This window comes from Podarcis melisellensis (genome assembly GCF_964234715.1).
Source record: "Podarcis melisellensis genome assembly, chromosome: 6".
Taxonomy (NCBI): Eukaryota; Metazoa; Chordata; class Lepidosauria; order Squamata; family Lacertidae; genus Podarcis; species Podarcis melisellensis.
In genome coordinates, this window is record NC_138538.1 from 3,646,695 (window position 1) to 3,661,515 (window position 14,821).

Below are 14,821 nucleotides of genomic sequence, written 5' to 3' on the forward strand. Positions count from 1 at the left end.
GGCGTTTCCGTGCGCTGCTCTGGTTCGCCAGAAGCGGCTTAGTCATGCTGGCAACATGACCCGGAAGATGTACGCCGGCTCCCTTGGCCTATAGAGCTAGATGAGCTCCGCAACCCCAGAGTCGGCCACAACTCTGGACCCTTGTATCGCAAAACATCCTGTGATCCTCTAGTGAAGAGTGACATTGAAACTTAATAGTATGCCCCCAAGGCTCCTGGTTTTTTCCAAGGCTCAGATGGCCCACTGAATTGAATGTGGTTTAATTCCCATAGTTGCCACCTCCACCTGCCCTCCCACAACAAGAGACTTGTTTCTTTTGCATTTTTTAAAATATGACGCCGAGAATAAAGGGATTCCCCCAGCTGTAATGCCACCTAGAATGGCAGTTCCCAGGTTTGCAGGGTTAGGGTGAATGCTTGGGCCCCGCTTCTAATTCCTGGATCCAGCACAGATTCTAATGCTGGAATAGCCAGGCCAGCCTGGAAATTGCCTGGGAGACAAACTACAGTGGTACCTCTGGTTACGTACTTAATTCATTCCAGAGGTCTGTCCTTAACCTGAAACTGTTCTTAACCTGAAGCACCACTTTAGCTAATGGGGCCTCTGCCGCACCGCCAGAGCACAATTTCTGTTCTCATCCTGAACCAAAATTCTTAACCTGAAGCACTATTTCTGGGTTAGTAGAGTCTGTGACCTGAAGCGTATGTAACCTGAAGTATATGTAACCCGAGGTACCACTGTACTGTATTAAGAAAGACAAAGGGAAGGTAATGAGCCATTGGGAAAGCCAAAGAGAGGGAACTTTGTGCCAGATACAAACAGAAGGGGGCCCTTCCTCTACTCAGAGTTCACTTGGAAGACAAAGGAGAGTTTGAATTAGAGTTTCAGAGTTGGCTGTGTCAGTGACCTGGGGAGGCCAGGGAAGGTTGCAGTCTAAAACGCCATGCCTGGAGCCTCTGGAACCTTGCTCCAATCAGAGATTAGCATGGCATGTTGTGTTATCTTTTAAATCCCATGTACATTTTTACAATATTTATTCCTCCAGGATAGCACAGAGCAGTTGATAGGGACAGTTTGTTTATTACTTTTATATCCCACCTTTTCTCCAGGGAGCTCAAGATGATGTATATGTTTGCTGTTGCTCCCCATTTTATCCTCACAGCAACAACCAACCTGCAAGGTAGGGTTGGCTGAACGGCAGTGACTGGCCCAAGGTCACCCAGTGAGCTTCAGGGCCAAGTGGGGATTTGAATCTGGGTCTTCTCCCAGGTCCTAGTCCAACACTCTCATCAGTGTACTGTACCACCGCTGGCTCTGCCAGGCTCAGTGGACTTTGTGGGGCTAACAAGGGACAGGCCAGCTTACAATAAAGAATTAAGACATCTGCAGGGTTGGTGTCAAACTGCCCTTGCCAACCTGGTGCCCACCAGATGTTTTGGACTACCAGACCTGGGAGTTGCCATCCAAAACATTTGGAGGGCACTAGCTTGGCAGAGGCTGGTGATTTGATTGAGACAGGTATGGTCAAAGTTTTGGATTCTCAGTCCAGATTTCGTTTGGAGTATACGATGTGGAGCGGGCAGCTCTCCCCTTGCTGCCAGCACACTCCTGGGTCCACAGCTGACGCCTGGCATTTTTAGACTCCATTCTGATAGGTCTCGCCATCCTTCTGGCCGCTGCTGCTGCAGAAGTCCAGCCTGCCCACCAGGGCTGTGATGAGCGCCTGGAGCGTGGAAGCTTTCCTCCGGCTCACTTCAAGCACCCCATGATGGTCAACGTTCTCTTTCGCGCTGTAGTCCTTGGTCACCTTGTTGGTGATCAGCGAGATGCCAAAGACCCGCAAGCCACAATGCCTGGCCACAACGACTTCTGCTGCGGTGCTCATCCCTAAAAGGAAGCGGGGTGCTGTTAATGGAGAAATCTGAGGGCTCCCTTGGACAAAAAAACCAAGGACACCAGCCAGGAATACCAGAGCAAAACAGCAGCCAGTAGGCTTGGTCTTTATTGAAGACTGTCACAACAGGACTCCCACCTGCCACCCGGTGGAACAAGATGGAAGCCCCGAACAAAAGAGAACCCAAACTTTTATTAGCTGCTAATCCCCATGTTACACCCCCCCCAAACTACATCACTCATACATCACAGTTACATCATGAAAGGGGAGGTCTGGTGGCAGTAATCTGTGCATCCTGGACCCTGCCCCATGGTTCTCCTTGCCCTCCAAACACCCATCAAGTGTAACAAAAGAGATATTTACATTTCCCTATTTCCCAGCCAAGTTAATCACACCCTTTTGTCTTCATCTGGGTTTGTTATTTCTGGAATGGCTACCTGTCTGGCACTCAGGTATCAGGATGCCAGGGATTATCACTCAGGCAGAGGGGCTGCTGAGTAGCTGAGCTCACATGTCTATATAAAAACAAAAAAAATTCCTTCCAGTAGCACCTTAAAGACCAACTAAGTTAGTTCTTGGTATGAGCTTTCGTGTGCATGCACACTTCTTCAGATACACTGCGTATCTCTTTGCCCCCTAGCAACCCAGATGCATCTTTCCTGTGGTGCATTTGTCTGAGATCAGACACTCTCTAGAAGTTATTTTTTTGCAAATACAAGCATCGCTGCCTCCCAGTTATGTGGGGGTTACCTTCCAGGCCCCAAGCAAGGGAAGGCCAATCTATCTATTTTGTGGTGACCCATGTAAATTCAGTTGCATGCAAGTGGGATTCGTGTAGTGGGGGGTAACCTGTAGAATTAATCAATGAGTGCAGGCGCTTGCTAAAAAATCCCCCCTCCATGGCAACTAGGCCTAGGACCCACATACCTATGGGACCGCCTTTCCTGGTATGCCCCGTGGAGGACCTCAAGGTCCACAAATAACAACACTTTGGAGGCCCCAAGCCTCAAGGAGGTTAGATTGGTCTCAACTAGGGCCAGGGCCTTTTCAGTACTGGCCCCGATGTGGTGGAACGCTGTGTCACAAGACACTAGGGCCCTGCGGGACTTGACATCTTTCCGCAGGGCCTGCAAGACAGAGCTGTTCCGCCTGGCCTTTGGTTTGGACTTGGTCTGACCCTTACGTTTCCCTCCCCTTATGGTCTTGATTTATCGGCTACTTTAAAATGAGGCTGCATTTTAAATTGCATTTTAACCTGTATTTTAAATTGGGTTTCCCCCCCTCTCCCCCCCCATTATGTTTTTACTGTGATTTTATTGGTGTTAGCCGCCCTGAGCCCGGCTCTGGCCAGGGACGGCAGGGTATAAATAAAATTTATTATTATTATTAACTGCAAAATAATAAAACTTTGCAACCAAATTAGTGCTATAAACAAGATGCATAAAGCCCATGGCAGGCTTTGCCAAACTGTTGCTCTCCAGAGGTTTTGGCTTCTGGCTGGGGCTGATGGGAGTTGTAGTCCAGAACATCTGGAGGGTACCGGATTGGCAAAGGCTGGCCATAGGGAAGAAGGTGCAGAACAAGGCCAAGGGTTACCGTGAAGGGGTACAGTTAGGGTTCCCCCCAAAAAGCCCTAAAAACTGTGAATTCCCCCCCCCCAGCCAGGCCTCGCCATAAGCGTTTTAAAACTGCATTTTCCTCTAAGACAAAAAGCGTTAGCTAAGCAGTCCTCTCTGTAACGAAAAACGCTGTAACAAACCTAGAGCTGAGAACAGTACAGCTTTTCGCTTCCCAGATCCAAGATAACCTTGTCCTGGTACATTGATTTGCAACATACTTCCAGGAGCAGAGCCAGAGAACGAAAAGAAACATTTCTATGTAAAATCTGCGAAGGGGGAGAGGGAAGAAGGGGTTTGGGGAACAGGATAAAAACCTGATATAAAATGCTTTTTGCTGCGGCCTGTCTTTTGTGAACTGAATCACACAGGTGCCTCTGCCCCCCCAGATGGCAGAATAAACGCGCTCTCTCTGGATTTAACCCCCTTGGTGTCGTTTGGCTCTTTTCGTCCCAGCTCGGGTGCAACTTTCTTCCTACCCATGGTTTAAAGGGCCTAAAAAGGCTACAACCAGACGCTAAGAGGCGCAGCTTCCTTCTTACCTACAGCGTCCGCCCCCAGCACGTGAAGGAGCCTGGCCTCTGCAATAGATTCAAAACTGGGGCCCCCGACCATGCAGTACACCCCCTCTTTGACGAAAGAGCTGTAGCCAAGGCGCCGGGCTGTGTCCATGGCCAAAGCACGGATCTGGCTGTCGTACGCATCCGAAAGAGCAGGGAAGCGAGGTCCGAACCTGGAGAAAGAAGCGGGTGCTCTGAGCAGGGAGGAAAACGGGCATGGTGGCTGGGTGCCAGGGCCAAGCAGATAGGCAGCCACTCGTGCCAGCCAGCCAGGAGGTAGGCAGATGTACCAGATATATATCCCTTCCAGAGGCTGCTGTGACGAGGGGAATTGGATGTTTATGCTGAGAATCAGGCAATGGCTTTTCCCACCTGCCTTGCCTTCGGAAGGGAGTTGCTGCCATGGGCAATATGCCTATGCGTCTTTTGATGAACTGAGTGGAAGGCTGTGATTCACAAAGGGGAGAGTGTGTGTGCCAATTCAACAGTGCTTATTTTGTTTCGGGTTGTTAGTTTGTTAATGCTGTTAATATTGTTGTTGTTTTTTTAATACTTTTATTTTGCTTTAAACAAATACAGATAAATATAGACAACCAAAATTACCAAAGAAAATTCCATAATAATAATAATAATAATAATAATAATAATAATAATGAAAAAAGCTAAAAAAACCTACAAAAAATATCAAATAAAATGGCATAGGACGTAAGCCACTATGGGAAAGAAAAAAGAAAAAGGAAAAAGGAAAGGAGGGGGGGAGAAAAAAGAAAAAAAGGGGGGGAGAAGAAAAAGAGGAAGATGAGCTGTTAATATTGTTAATATTGTTTTGCCGAAGCGCTTTGTGAATCTTAGGACTTTTGTTGGGGTTATGCTGTTTAGCTTTTCTGTTTGTTGTTCCGTTAATAGTGTTTTATAGAAGGTGGTTGTTTTACTGTAATTGTTTTGCTGGTGATTTGTTAATTATTCTGTATCATTTACGTTGTAATTGTGATGTCCTATTATATTATTGTGTTTTTTTTATTGTTTGTAAGCCTCTTTGTGACTCGTGCCAAAGTTTTAGCAGGAAAGGACTGCTGATCTCATGAGGAAGGATAAGAACGAAATGATATATACTCCCCCTAGTGTCCCAAAGAATTAGCAGAATTTGTTTTGGTATGCAACTATTGCATCCTGAATCCAATATGCTCGAAAATGGAGGCAGGGGGCAGTTCCCACGAAGGAGGAATGGCAGCTGAAGTTGATGGAGTCTGCAGAATTGGGAAGTCTAACCAGCAGAACCAGAGATCAAGATCAAACAATATGTAAGGAGGATTGGAAAATGTTTGTAGAGCATATGAAGAATGATTGTAAACAAGTAATAATAATAATAATAATAATAATAATAATAATAAATAATTTATTATTTGTACCCCGCCCATCTGGCTGGGTTTCCCCAGCCACTCTGGGCGGCTTCCAACAAAGATGAAAGATACACAAAAATGTCACATATTAAAAGCTTCCCTAAACAGGGCTGCCTTCAGATGTCTTCTGAATGTCAGGTAGATGTTTATCGCTTTGACATCTGATGGGAGGGCGTTCCACAGGGCGGGCGCCACTACCGAGAAGGCCCTCTGCCTGGTTCCCTGTCTAGCAAGTGAAATTGCTAGTAGGTTTAAATTGAGCTGTAAAGGTTACATTGAGAGTAAAATGAGAAAAGGGTGGTGTGATTTGATTATAGTATGTATCAGTAATTGGTAACTTGGAGGAATCATGGAACAAGCCCAGCAGAGTGTACTGCTTCTTCTGTTAAATTGATTTTAATTTATTTTTCTTTAATAGCTTAAAAACATTTTTTTTTAGCATTTTAACTCTTTTTAAACTACAGCCTATACCCTTTAAAAATTTGTTGGGCAAGGCTATTGGGTTGTTGTTGTTTTTATTTTGACTCTGTACTTTGTGGTTTTATATTCTGTTTTTATCCTGTGAACCTCCCTGGGACATCCGAGTATAGGGAGGTATATAAATTCAATAAATAAAAATAATAAAATATAGAAAGGCTGAAGGGAAGTCAATGTTTAATTGTTGTTATCAATGCACAAATAACTGCATTGGTGTGCATGCGTACATAATAAATATTTTTTTATTTATACCCTGCCCTTCCCGGTTCAGAAAACTGGGCTAACAACAAATTTAAAACACTTAATTGATGCAACAAAAAACAGCATAAAATACAGTCAGTGTGTGTGTGTGTGTTCATTCCATTCTTACAACTATCAGGGGATTAAGGATATCCCAACTACCTTGAAACATTGGGGGAAGTGAAGCAGAGCTGGTGAGAGGTGTGGCCTGGGAAGAGGGAATGTGATTTGTGATTTGGGTAGTCCTGAGAGCCAGAAAAAGACTATCCACAACCCCATGCTCATGCAAAGAGCTCCTCTGCATGTGAAGAGCTCCCGTCCGCCATTAATCGGGCAGCCAACCGGAAGTCTGGTACTCACCTTTCCTCATTGGGCCCCAGCAAGGGGTTTAGCCCAGCCAAGCCCAGCAGGTTGATGTGGTCCCGAATAATCATGAGGTCCCCGACGCTGTATGAATCGGCCAAGGCCCCGGCCGCGTTGGTCACCAGCAGCGTCTCGACGCCCAGGAGTTTGAGAACGCGGATCGGGAACGTGACCTGGCAGAGAGAGCAGAGCAGAGGGATGTTTACATCAGTGGCAGGGAGGTGTCCCTTCTCTCCGTACAAGGGTGAGAAGAGCCCGGCAGCTGGATCAGGCCTGCGGCCCGTTTAATCCGGCGTCCTGCTGCCGCGACGACAAACCAGGCATCCAAATGGGAAGCCGGCAAGCAAAAAAACCTGAGCGCAACAGCAGCTTTGTTAAATCTGGAAGATTCAGGATGAAACAAAATACTTCATCGCACAAGGCAGAGTTAGTTAAGCTACGGAATTATGGTGATGGGCATCAACCTTTAAAAGTTGAAACTAGCTGGCATCTGTCTGTCGCTTGTGAATGGAGTTGTAAAATTATTCCAAAAATATAAAACAGGAATAAAGGTAAAGGTAAAGGGACCCCTGGCCATTAGATCCAGTCGTGGCAGACTCTGGGGTTGCGGCGCTCATCTTGCTTTACTGGCCGAGGGAGCGGGTGTACAGCTTCCGGGTCATGTGGCCAGCATAACTAAGCCGCTTCTGGCAAACCAGAGCAGCGCACGGTAACACCTAGGACTTGCCGATCAGAAGGTTGGTGGTTCGAATCCCCGCGACAGGGTGAGCTCCCGTTGCTCAGTCCCAGCTCCAGCCAACCTAGCAGTTCAAAAACACATCAAAGTGCAAGCAGATAAATAGGTACTGCTCCGGCGGGAAGGTAAACGGCATTTCCATGCGCTACTCTGGTTCACCAGAAGCAGCTTAGCCATGCTGGCCACATGACCCGGAAGCTGTCTGTGGACAAACGCCGGCTCCCACGGCCTATAGAGCGAGATGAGTGCGCTGTTGAATGGTCTCTTTAAATGTGAAGATTCATTATTGTTCCACAAGATGTGTATGTCTTTAAGGGCCAGAGCAAATAATGTGACCTAGTTTTACAGCTGTGAAACAGTATAGCAGGTGTAGTTAATTAATATACAGTATAGTTGTGTTAATTAAGCTGTGTCAGCAATTGGGTATAGTATATAAAGAGCAGTGCCTAGCTCTCTCAGTACCCTGGCGGTTGTGTCATGCTTATCGATATATTTAATGTAAAAGGAGTTTTTCTTTTTGTTTTTAAAACCTAGCTAAAATTATTTTTGCGTTCCTTGTAATGCACGGTCTCCCAAGCAAGCTCTCTGCAGCGCAACTAATCTGCAAATAGCCAACACACGGAACCCCAGAGTCGTCCGCGACTGGACCCAATGGTCAGGGGTGCCTTTACCTTTAGCATACATAAATAAATTCTTTGTTTTCCTTGGCAGGTCTTGTCCTACAATCCCTAACAAAAATGCTTCTGGTTCCCTCTCCGCTTCTTCTTGAAGCCATCCAAGTTGGCAACCATCACTTGAGTAACACTTTGGGCACCACAGCCCCTCTGCCTACCTTCCAGAGCGGGTAGCCCTCGTACATGTGGAAGCGCCCCTTCATGCAGACGCACGGCTTGCCCTGCAGCTCCCCAAAGAGAAGCTGCCCGTCATGGCCCGACACTGTGGAGAGGAAGAGAGCAGAAAGAGAAGGTTAACATGCCCCAAATGTCCTTGGAGGCCCCTTCTCCCAATTGTGGTCCTTCTAGGAGGTCCACCAGGGGCAGTACTGAGACTCACATCTCGGCTATGGCTAATAATAATAATACATTTTTATTTATACCCTGCCCTTCCTGGTTCAAAAACAGGGCTCAGGGCGGCTAACAACAAATTTAAAACACTTAATTGTAAAAGCAGCATAAAATACGGTATAAAAAACATGAATAACAATAAAATTCAAAAATCAATTTAGGGGAAATAAGCATTAGATAATCCCCAGGGCTAGCTGGCTGAATTGGTCCTACTTGGGCCAGCGAGGAGACCAGGGGAGAATTGGCTGTGGGGTCTCAGAGTGGGTAATCTTCATAAAAAGGGAAGGGGGAGGGAAGGAAGGGGAATAAAAAATCAGGCTAAGTTCAACTTGAAAGCCAGGCGGAATAGCTGTCTTACAGGACTGACGGAAGGAGTTTAATTCCTGAAGGGCCCTAGTTTGATGGGACAGAGCATTCCACCAGGTCGGAGCCATCACTTAGAAAGCCCTGGCCCTGGTGGAGGATAGTGTGACTTCCTTAGGGCCTGGGATCTCTAAACTATGATTATTCATGGACCTTAAGGTCCTCTGCGGGGCAGACCAGGAGAGGCGGTCCCGTAAATACGAGGGCCCTAAGCCACAAAGGGCTTTAAAGGTCAAAAGCAGCACCTTAAATCTGACCCTGTACTCCACAGGGAGCCAGTGCAACTGGTAAAGCACTGGGTGAATATGCTCCCATGGCAGGGACCCCGTGAGGAGCCTCGCTGCAGCATTCTGCACCCGCTGGAGTTTGTGGGACAGCTTCAAGGGCAGCCGCGCATAGACTGAATTACAGTAGTCAAGCCTGGAGGTGACCGTCGCATGGATCACTGTGGCCAGGTCGGGGTGAGAAAGGTAAGGGACCAACTGCTTAATGCGGTGAAGATGGCTAGAGATCCTCAAGGTGCTGCTTCTATACTGTATTACAATTAAGTGTTTTAAATTTGTTGTTAGCCGCCCTTAGCCTGGTTTTCTGAACTGGGAAGGACTGGATATAAATAAAAAATTATTATTATTTATTAAGGAGAAAAAGAGAGACTCCGCACACTGCCTGCAACTAAGCCATTGTTTATTAAACCAGTGGTTCCCAAACTTTGTTGGGCCAGCACCCCCTTGGTTCCATAAATTCACCCCCAAGGCCTCCTGCCCTTCATTCAACATTGTTCAGAATAGTGGTTTGCACGGACCACTCAGGAAGACAATAACGCAACAGAATTCAAAACAACAAAACTAATTGCAGATTTATTCAAAGTCCATTGAAAACATGAAGGGTTCAGTGGAAGAGTAGAAAATGCCAGGTTGAATTCCCGGCATCTCCCGGATGGGCTGAGAATGCTAACACCTTGGAGTGCAAGGGCTTGTCCACAATTTTGCTTGACCCAAATTTCAACTGTTTTGTGCACCAATTAATTCCTCCGGGTCTGAGAGTTTTTCCTATTGTTCTGTGCCTCTGCTTTGCAAAAATCCAAACTTACCCACTGAATTGGATCTTATGTGTGGAAAATCCTAAGAAAGATTTGCTTAACCGAGCTTCAATCCAGTGGGTTAGATCAGGTTTTCACAAGGCACGGCTGTGGAATGACAAGGAAAGCTCTTGGACCTGGTTGAACTCATCATTGCACAATATGATCCTAGGTTCCTAACAGAATCTCAGAGTCCCTGCTGTCTCCCCCCATCTCTCTGTAAACACACAAACCCTACAGTTATCTACACAGCTTTTGCACTACTAGGTAGGAAAATTCACATGCACTCTGCCATTCAAAATCATAAAAGTGCAGATGTGTCCATTTCGCCACAAGAGGGTAGCCAGATACCACTATTTTTAATTCAGAGGTAGATTCTTGCTATGATGGGTTTCCCATTCACATGCGAAGCTTGAGAAATGCAAAGTGGGTTTTTAGCACTCTGGGTGAAAATGCCCTCTAGCTAAGCCGACAGCCCACCTGGCCCCAAAACACGGAACTGATCTCTTGTTGCAGTTTTTTCTGCTTAATAATAATAATAATAATAATAATAATAATAATAATAATAAATTTTATTTATACCCTGCCCTCCCCAGCCAAAGCCGGGCTCAGGGCGGCTAACAACCAATAATAAAAACAAGTTGAATGATTACAACTTAAAAACAAGATTAAAATACAACATTAAAACGCAGCCTCATCACAGGAGGAGAAAGGAAAAAAGAGAGGGGGAGGGAATCAAATTGACTCCAAGCCAAAGGCCAGGCGGAACAACTCCATCTTACAGGCCGGGCGGAAAGAAATCAGATCACAATCTGCACAATTCATGCACAATCCGTTCCGGCTGGCCAGCGAGGAAGCAGACCCGAGGCCCCAGGACGGCGTGAAAAGACCCTGGGAGGAATTGCAGAGCAGCGGCACGCAGCAAGGGTAGTTCTCCATCATAGCTGTTAACTTACAGATTTGAAAATAAGGGACCAGCAACCTTGAAAATGAGGGATCAGCAGCCAAAATAAGGGATTTTCCAAGCACAGGTATGTTCAACTTCTGAGCCCCTCCAAGCCAAAGGCAGAAAGCCCAGCCAGCAGCCAAACGAAGCCTCAAGCAGTGGTTCCCACAGCGCAGCAACCCAGCAAAGGGGATGCAGCAAGGAAAACCACTGTCACCTCTCCGCTGGGAAGCGCTGAGCAATGGCGAGTCCCCAGGCAACGTGGCTGATTTGATGGGCACAAGGCATGCAAGCTCCACCCCCCAGTCATTCTTAGACTCCTTATTGGGTGAGCAGCACAGCCAAGCAACACAGTTGGAGCCTCCCTCCTCCCTGGCCGGCAGGGAGGGAGGGAGAGGAGCTGCTTCCTTTGAAACCCGGGAAATTTAAGGGACATCATTAGTAAGGGACAGCAGTGGGACACGGCGCTGGGATAAGGGACTTTTCCGCCAAATAAAGGACGGTTGACAGCTATGTTCTCCATACCTGTGCTGTGCGGGAAGTTGGGGATGTCCATGTACTTGAAAGACTCCGGGTTCTTCAAGCTGTCAGCGAGGGGTCCCAGTCCAGAGCCACAGATGATGGCGATTCTGGGGCGCTGCCTGGTATGAGCCAGGAGCCAGTCGGCCGTCTCTCTGCAGAGCTCAAAGCTGCAAAGAGAGATTGGAAAAGAACGGCAGCAAGGTTGAATCAGAATCATAGAAGTGCCGGGTTAGAAGGGACCCTGAGGGTCATCTAGCCCAACCCCAGAGGTAGGGATGGTCAGCCGTGGAATCTGTTTCCAATGTGATAATAATTTTAAGGTCTTAGATATATATTAAAAGTTCATAAATGTACCAACCAAGCACGTACATAGATCAGCACAGAAAGACCGACCTGAAACCATTTTTGATTCCCAAACTGACCAAATGTTTTCTCTGCAAGGTCAAAGGAAAATGGAAAAGCCTCCCCGTGGTCTTTTCCTTCACAAATCCTGTCTTAAGGGCACCTTTAAGATACGAATAGGGTGTGAGCCTGTGACCTGGCTCAGGAACTAAGTATTTATCATTACAAAAGACTGGCCAGGCTTCCCAGGGTATCCAATCAAGTAACCTGTCAGACAGGAGATAAACAACGACAGGAGATAAACAATGCACTCAGATTTCTGCTGTAGACCGCCCTTTCTGTGATGTAGGTACGATGTATCTGGGGGTTGGTCTTAGGTTACACACCTTCTGTGATGTATGTATGATGTATGGAGGGGTGGTCTTGAGCTCCAGGGCAGGGAATATAAAATAAGGGCAGGCACACCTTGGTTCAGGGTTCCTCCTCTCTTCTGCGGGTGAGGGGAGCACCCTGTTGCAACAGATCAATAAAGATCAGGCTTACCAGCTGCTTTGCTTCTCAATATTCTCTGGTTGGCCTCTCTGCAACCAATAGGGAACCCACGTAAGGACTCTGTATGGGCTCTTGGATACCCCATAAGGGGAAAAGGGCAGATTTTTTGCTTACAACACCAACAGGTGAGGAAAGGGCCAGAGCAAATCAGTAGAACATGCGACTTAACGTCAGGGTTGTGGGTTTGAGTCCCACGCTGGGCAAAAGATTCCTGCATTGCAGGGGGCTGGACTAGATGACCCTCATGGTGCCTTTCAACTCCGCAGTTCTATGAACCCACGATTCTTCTGTGCAGGATTATGACTATTTATTGTATTTACATCTCACTTTTTCCTCCAAGGTGCTCCAGGTGGCATAAATGGCCCTCCCCCGCCTCACTGATTCCTCACAGCAACCCTGTGAGGTAGGTCAGGCTGAGAGGCAGTGACCAGCCCCTAAGGTGGCCCGGTGAGCTTCATGGCCGAGCGGGGATCTAACCACTACACCACACTGCTTCTCAATGCCCCAGGTTCAGTCCTCAGCATCTTCGGGCAGGGCTGGGAAGGAGAGACCCTTTCCTGAAATTCTGGACAGCCACTGCTGATGAGTTCAGCCCAGAGGATGGAGAGGCTGTAGCCTTTAGGTGTTGCTGGGCTGCAACTCTCAAGAGTCCTTGTTGGGGGCTTCCATCTTGTTCCACCTTGTGGCAGGTGGGAGTCCTGTTCAATAAAGGCCAAGCCTACTGGCTGCTGTTTTGCTCTGGTATTCCTGGCCGGTGTCCAAGGAGCCCTCAGATTTCTCCGTTAACAGCTCCTATATTCCTGGCTGCTATCTTTGTTTGGTAATCCAAGTGAACCCAAGGATTTTCCTATAACAATGTCACTGGTTGTTTTCTTTTTACAAGTATTTTTGTGGCTGGTGGTTTTCAATGGAAAGAGTTTGCACTTACAGTCCATTGTCACCAAAAATGTTCAGAAACAAAATGATGGACACACACTTGTTGTGAACAGCACCTTCAGATATCAAAGTGGATAGATTTTTTATCGTTGAAATACAATCATTTAGCCTATAGCACCAAACAAATTGTAAATAGGCAAAGGCACGTTGTACAAGGCTTACCAGGATGTCAAAGAATTCCTAATGTGGGTTTTTGTAGGACCAAGGGACAAGATCCAATTGGAAATTACAAATGTTGACGCCTTCACATGTTGTGTTTTAAGTTTAGAAACTGCAGAAATTGTCCACTAGGTGGATAACAGGAACTTTATGTCTAGATATTCCACCAGCTGTAATTCTGCTTGTGGTATTTAGGTACCCAGGTGCAAAACTGTATGTTGGCCAGAATTCCAGAAGTCACTCAAAGTGAGGATTACAAAACCAAAGTTACAGATTTGCAATGCAATTTTTCGGATCCTATTGCAATATACGAAAATCTGCCCTTATGGAGGACACAAGAGCCCCGAGCCAGGTCACAGGCTCACCCTATTCATACACAGACATACCCTTAAGACAGGATTTGTGAATGAAAAGACAGTGGGGAAGCTTTTCCATTTTCCTTTGACCTTGCAGAGAAAACATTTGGTCAGCTTGGGAGCCAAAATGGATCCAAGGCTGCCTTCCCGTACTGCCTCAGACATGTGGCCCATACATTCATGTACGATACATAATATATTATATTATATATATATATATATATATATATATATATATATATATATATAATGACCTTAATTTTTTTATTTCAATATAAGCATTAAAAATATATATATCTCATTTTCAATTTTTCTTTTTGCAGTTGAAAGTTTCCATACAAGACCTTATAAAAGGATATCTTTAAAGGCTGTTGCTCACACAGCGAGGGGCCTTCTGGAGACGCATTTTAAACACCATGTCTCCTGGTGATTTAAATGCTAAAACAGATCCGTCTCTCAGGCATGCAATAATTGATTTTCTGTTGCAGTACCCACCATGCCACCCCTCACCAAGATGCTGTCACATATTATTTCCCCATTTAATCTGGATTCCCAGAGAAAATATGGTAAGATATATGGTAAGATATATATATATATTTTTTTTTTAAAGTGGGAAAAGTAAATTTTAGCAGCGAATGTGATCGCATTTTCAAGAGGTGGAAACCTGGGGGATGCATGCATAAGCAGCACTAAAAATCCCAATAAGTGTGAAAGCGTCCAGAGAGATGAGATGAGATTCCTGGTTTGTGCTTACCTGAAGTTTTCGGTGGGTTGCATCCTGGATTGCAGATGAGCGCAGACACTGAAGAGAGGATGGAGATCTGGGCTGGAGAGCTTTTTCTCAGGACACCTGACCACAACCTTCCCCCACTGCTTCTAAAGCCCAGCGAGTCAGCTTTTTATATGCACAGAGAAGGCTTTGTTTTCCCCTGGGGGGTTGGCTATTGGCTGCAGAACTGCAGAGTGAAAGCTGGAGGGGAAGGCGTGGATCTTTCCCCCTTTGGGCTTTCCTTCACAGAAGCCACCCAAACCCTTATCTCCTCTTTGGGATGCAGCCAGGACATCCCGTGGGCCCAAGGCAGACGGGAGGTCCTATGATAAACCCATGATGGGGGAATTAGCTGCCCTCTCTTGTATCCTGCAGGAGAATCCGTTGGGTTGCAGCCCTTTCCCACCAATGCTACGTTGGGGACACCAGCAAGGTGAAAAAGGCAAAG

At 46.4% G+C, this 14,821-nt stretch overlaps 1 protein-coding gene across 1 annotated transcript; it reads right to left on the reverse strand.

Moving 5' to 3' along the window:
* Positions 1 to 1,017: 1,017 nt before the first annotated feature.
* Positions 1,018 to 14,539, reverse strand: LOC309373053 (purine nucleoside phosphorylase-like). The gene is made up of 6 exons (XM_081917251.1): positions 14,359 to 14,539; positions 11,263 to 11,426; positions 8,119 to 8,222; positions 6,548 to 6,723; positions 4,053 to 4,243; positions 1,018 to 1,887 (listed from the first exon to the last, which is right to left on the reverse strand). Exons 1-6 carry the CDS (start codon positions 14,379 to 14,381, stop codon positions 1,637 to 1,639), a joined length of 909 nt encoding a protein of 302 aa, XP_081773377.1. The 5' UTR covers positions 14,382 to 14,539; the 3' UTR covers positions 1,018 to 1,636.
* Positions 14,540 to 14,821: the final 282 nt, after the last annotated feature.

What these genes read in the sequence shown, in the direction of transcription:
- LOC309373053 (XM_081917251.1), bottom strand. Translation starts at nt 14,381, where the DNA reads ATGCAACCCACCGAAAACTTCAG. An exon ending in CAACTTCCCGCACAGCACAG is followed by an intron (nt 8,223 to 11,262) that starts GTATGGAGAACA and finishes TCCTCTCCACAG; the next exon opens with TGTCGGGCCATGACGGGCAG. An exon ending in GCTGGGGGCGGACGCTGTAG is followed by an intron (nt 1,888 to 4,052) that starts GTAAGAAGGAAG and finishes GCTTCCTTTTAG; the next exon opens with GGATGAGCACCGCAGCAGAA.